The sequence below is a fragment of the Hydra vulgaris genome, chromosome 10 (assembly GCF_038396675.1).
Source record: "Hydra vulgaris chromosome 10, alternate assembly HydraT2T_AEP".
In the NCBI taxonomy this organism is placed as follows: domain Eukaryota; kingdom Metazoa; phylum Cnidaria; class Hydrozoa; order Anthoathecata; family Hydridae; genus Hydra; species Hydra vulgaris.
The window spans coordinates 10001826-10007825 of NC_088929.1; the positions used below are offsets into that span (position 1 = coordinate 10001826).

At 26.7% G+C, this 6000-nt stretch overlaps 1 protein-coding gene across 1 annotated transcript in view; it reads left to right on the top strand.

The window, feature by feature from the left end:
- LOC101239476 (uncharacterized) overlaps nt 1–3583 on the top strand; it is a 61953-nt gene extending 58370 nt beyond the window's left edge. The window contains exon 10 of the mRNA XM_065807226.1: nt 3218–3583. Coding sequence (XP_065663298.1) covers nt 3218–3404 — 187 coding nt within the window. The 3' untranslated portion in view covers nt 3405–3583. The remainder of the gene's footprint in view (nt 1–3217) is intronic.
- Nucleotides 3584–6000: the final 2417 nt, after the last annotated feature.

A 6000-nucleotide genomic window follows, 5' to 3' on the forward strand; every position in this document is an offset into this window, starting at 1 on the left:
AGAACAAGCATCTTGTTTTTGTGATTTTTATAATTTAAAAAATTGCATTTTTTTTCTGACTGAGAAAAGTTGGTTTTTAATATTTTTAAACTTATGATTTAATTGAAAATTTATTTCATTATTAATAGAAATTGTTGGTTTAGCTGGTTCAGAAATATTAGACTTTTTAAAATTTAAATATTTAACGTTTAACTGATGACAAACTTTAACTAACTCATTACATAAACATCTTTATTTTTAACATCAATTGTATATTAACATATTCTTTTTGAAGAAAGTCGTTAATCTTGAATTAATTAAGTTTTTATTTAATGGGTCTTTAAAACTAATATCGCCTAAAAAGTTTAATTTATGAATCGATTTTAAATAAGACACAGTTAATATGACATCAAACTTATTAACTAAGACACCAATGATTTTCCTTAATTCTGATAACTCTTCTTTTAGAAACGAATTTTCTTCTTTTAAGATTGAAAGACTATATTCACTACTTTTTAAGTTTTTGAAGACGTGGTTCAAAAATTTAAGCTCAGATTCTAATGTTTTGATTTTTTATCGTTGTTAATAAAAAGATCAGACGCAGATTTTTCTACAAAAGTTATAAGAGCTTATCAAGACTCCTTGCCGTATTTAAAAGAGCAACTTAAAATATTTTTAGATACCAGTATATTAAGAAAGTCACTTGTAATTTATTTAGTCGGCTGTTGAAATGTTTTAATGCTTCGTCATAAATAGTATCTATATTTGCTCTTTTTTTCCTTTTATGAATAACATTTATTGCATTTATAAAAATTGTTGCATGTTCCATTCTCAAGATTACTTGAGGTTCTGAAAAATCTTGTAAAAAACTTTCAAAATCGCTAAGAAACTTATTCGACTCTATTAGATTGTCAATATCATTAAATATTTGTTTGTTTTCTTTAATTAATTTTTCCTCTATAAACTCAGCTGCCATCTTTAAGTTGATTAATTAACCTTTTTTTGACCTTTTATTTTGTCTAACAATGCATAAGAATTGTATATTACACTTTAATTAAGCTGAATACTATACAACATTTTTTTGATATATACAATAGCTTTTCATACTTGTAGAATTGTTATTTTAGTTTTTAATTATATACCTATTTGTAATTTAGATTGTTATTATGTAACAGTTAACTGTTAAATACTTCAAAATTACATAACTCATAAAATTGAAAAATTAAAAAAATACAATAAAATTGTTTGAAATTTTATCTATACACTCATATGGTAAATTCAATGTCTACTCCTATCCTTTTAATGTGTTCTATATAATAAAATGTTAGAAAAATATTTATAGGAGTCCCTCAAGTTCCTTAAACATCAGACAGGTCATAAACATAAAGAAAAACGTTAATCAGACACGTCAAAAACAGAAAGAAAAAAAATTTTATAAATTTTTTTTGTAAAATTGAGGGTGGGAGCAGACATTTTAAAAAAAAGTTGTTTTTTATGACACCCTAATATATATATATATATATATATATATATATATATATATATATATATATATATATATATATATATATATATATATATATATATATATATACAGTAGCGTGCAGAAGTTTAGAAACACAAACTTTTTTTCCGTTTTTATTGCATAACATTTCATAAACTTCTCATATAAGCTAATATTTTAACCAAATGTGCTTTATATAATTTCAATTTAAAACACAAATCACAAATATTGTAAAATTTAAGGGTTATATGAGCCCCTGAGATGCATAGTGGTATAAGTCACTCATCTAGTTTTGAGAAGTCTGACTAATATCACTATGGCTGTGAACAAAAACAGCTGTACAACAGCTGTGGAAAGTTTGACAGACTTTTGAACAGTTAAACTTGAACTTGTTGTTATTCTTTGTAGAAACTAAAAACAACCTCTAAAAACATTTCTTGAAATTCAAAACCTAAAATCAAATGTAGCCGACTTACAAACAAAATAATGCATTACCTTTCTGCACCAATGGAGTGTTGAGCAAAGTATTGTCGGTGCTTTCTAGAATACAACTGCCACAAACACTGGATATATTCAAGGTACTTCCATTGCTCTCGAAAGGCACCTTTTTAGAAAGATACTTTACCTTGTTTGAATACATTATTTTCATAAAATTATCATAAAATAACTTGGAAGTTTGGAAAAAATAAGTCTTCTGAATATGCAGTGTTTAATAACACTACAACAAACTACAACGCTACAAACAAACTAGCTTAAATAATAAACACACACAGATATATATATATATATATATATATATATATATATATATATATATATATATATATATATATATATATATATATATAATAAACACATATATATAATAATAAACACACACAGATATATATATATATATATATATATATATATATATATATATATATATATATATATATATATATACAGAGGCGACTTTACGGGCTGTGTGGGGGTGTAACACCCCCTCCTAAGGGTGGTTTAAAAAAAAATATTTTTAAAAATATCTGCAGCATGTACCTTAATATGTGAAGGATTGCAGCGGTTGGAACCTCATTCAGGTTTATCTCAACTGAAAAAGGGTTTATCTCAACAGTAAAATTTTGAGTGCAAAAGGAAAATGGAGATAAGTCATGAAATGTCACTTTACAGCAGAAGCAATATAAAATTGATGCAGTTGCAAATTTTTGAAAAGTACGATTTCAAGCCTTGTATCGAGTGCTCATTTTTTGAGGCGATATTTAAAATTTAAACTTTTTTCCTTGATACTTAATAATATTATTATTTAAATGCCGTGTATTTTTCGATATTTTTTGACTTATTTCTCTTTTTCTTTTGCACACAGATTTTATCTTGAACTTATATAGGCGGTTATTTGTTATAGAAAACATTTTAAGAAAGTTTATATTTTAATTTATTATAATTAATTTATATAATAAGTTTTTTTAATTCTACTGACTAGTGTTTTGTTTCTAAAGTTCTAAAGCCAAATAGAAAATAGAAATAAAAAATCATATTTTTTTCGATAACTAAGTTTTTAATTATAAAACAGATTTTACTTTGTACATCGATAACTTTTCTCGAGATGAATTCATAATTAGCATATGCTATGCATATATTATAAACTTTTAAATGACATTTCATTCTTTTTATTTTTCTTTAAACCTCCAAAATAAAATGAAAAGACATTATTTTATTATGTTGTTTTTAATTTAGCATTGTATGGAATGTTTTTTATGACCCGAGTGAATATCCCATTGCAGAAGAAAATGAGATGTTTGCTTCACAACCAGTAATTCGTGATCCTGCCATGCCATATCATAATGTTTGCCACACTGGGATTGAGAACTGGCAGCAGTTTCGAGCAGAAACAGAAAAGTGGCTATTAACACTGACATATTAGTGGCCTAATAAACCGCAATGTGAATCATAAATTTTAACGAATCTTCAGTTATATTTTAAAATAGAGTTTTTAGGATTTGATTTATTTTTTGAAATTTTTTAAAAAATTTTCTTTTGAATATATAAAACTAAAATTGTTTTTAACGTGAAAATAGTTATGAATTATATAGAGTATTTCTATTTACTTACATTTATTACAGAGATATTCCATTCTCTTTATCTAAAAACGCAAAACATTTTGCAAGTCAAACATATAATTCAAAAAACGGTAATCATGCACGGTCTTTTAGAAGCGCCAAGTTATTATATGCAAGCGCAGAAGAAAAACAATAAGTTTAATAATGGCTCCTATTCATAGCTACGCCAATATGTTGAGACATGGCCTACTATAAATACACGGCCGGGTTTGTTGGTTTTTACGGAAAAAATTAGGAGGCCAGTTTTATTTGCTGTAATAAACGATATCTTTAAACAGAAGGTTTTGTTTTTCTTGTTATATATAATATTTTTTGATTATATATGAATTTTATAATGAGTTTAGTTATGAGGAACTTATTAATTTTGATGTTTTAAATAAGATTTTAATTAAGTAGCAATATAAATACAATATTTAAATTAGACACATTTATAACAGCTTGTCGCTTTTGAGATATGATTATTTTTATTGTGCTTCAAAAATATAAGAATTACTTTTATTTTCAAACCTAGAATTCTTAATACGATGCCAAACAAATGTGCAGTGATATACTGTTGCAGTGGATACAAAAGTAAATCATCAAATACAAATGTGAATACTCTAAAATTGACTTCAGAAACAACAGTTTATAACAAAGAAAATAGTGTTTTTGCGTTTCCTGATGCTCCTAAAAGACCTGAGTTAAGAAAAAAATGGATTAAGTTTGTTAATAGAAAAAATTGGTTTCCTACAGAACATTCAGGTGTTTGTAGTGCACACTTTGATCCAAAATTTCTAAAGCACGGTGTTAGAATGACTCTTATCTTCATCCGATACCAACTATTTATTCAAATGATGCAATAAAATAAATTCCACCTTCTCTGTTATTATCTATTCCAGGTCCATCAAGAAAATCTCCAACTAGATGTGTCACAAGCATTCAAGATGAATCAGATATTTTTATGGAAAAAGATTCTATCAAAGACCTAGAAATGTTCATCTTCAAGTCCTGTTGGCTTTATTTTTCAAAAATATGACTCCCATGTTTTATATTATCGTATTTTTAATGTGGCATCTATTGATAATGCTCCCTGTATTGAATCAATACAAGTCAATTCTACTTTGCATGTAAGGTTGTATCACAATGAATGTCAAATTCCTCTTCCAAAGTGGTTTAAGCAAGACCAATATTTACTTAAAAATATTAGCATATTAGAAAACCTTGCATCATATATGCGTATTTTTGTTGCAAAAAAAATACTATTTTAGATGAAATTCATAGTATCCAATATTATAAACCGAAAGACAGGAAACCATATTCATCTGAAGTTCTTCGTTTTTCATTATTACAACGCTATACTTCAAAGCAAGCATACATTCAATTACAAGAAAAAATACCTTTACCGTCATTGTCAGTTTAAAAAAAATTTGCAGCTGGAGGAATTGAACCCTTAAAAGCTATTAAGTTACTTTTGGAGGAAGGAAAAGTAGACCCAGACTGTATTTTAATGTTGGATGAAATGTATTTACAGAAATGTAGTGAGTATAGTAGCGGTAAATATGTTAGTTTGGATAAAAATGGTAACTTTCAAAAGTATCCTTGTTTTTATGGTTGTAAGTTTAAAAAAATATCCCTTATGTCTTAAAGTCTTGTCCACAAACAAAAATAAATGGAGATACAGTTTTCCTTGAAATTAAAGAAAGTTTGTCTGTTTTGAAATTAGCAGGATTTAATGTACGTTCAATAGTTGCAGACAATCATTCGACAAATGTATCAGGATATGGACAGTTGATTAAATGCTTCGGAACTGGTAAATCTGAAGAAGATCATTTTATTGCGTACGAAGAAAAAAAAATTTACCTTATGTATGATAGTGTTCATCTCTTAAAAAATATTCGAAATAATCTACTTAATTATAAGCGATTTATATTCCCTGTTTTTCATTTCGATGGACTTTATGATCCTATTTCAGTTACTGCTGGTGAAATATCTTGGCATCTTCTCCATAAAACTTACGAAAAAGATGAAAAACTTAGTGCTAGTTTACGTAAGGCACATAAACTCACATTTCAAACTTTACATCCAGGAAATGATAAGCAAAGTGTTCCTCTTGCTTAGAATGTTTTTCATGAAACAACGTCAACTGCCATTAAAAGTTATTTTCCACAAGATTTATCTGCAGCTGAATTTTTACGTCTTATTAATAGTTGGTGGTTAATATCGAATTCAAAGTCAAAATATTCAAATAACTATATTGGTTATGCAGTTGTGAGGGAAGATAAAAAACCTGAATTCTTACGTTGTTTTTCGAAGTGGATTAATGAATGGCAAATAAAACAGTTAAAGGAGTGTGGAAAGTTTACTCTTAGCAAGCAAACAGCAAATGCTATGATAAAAACATTAAAAAGTTCTGCTGATTTG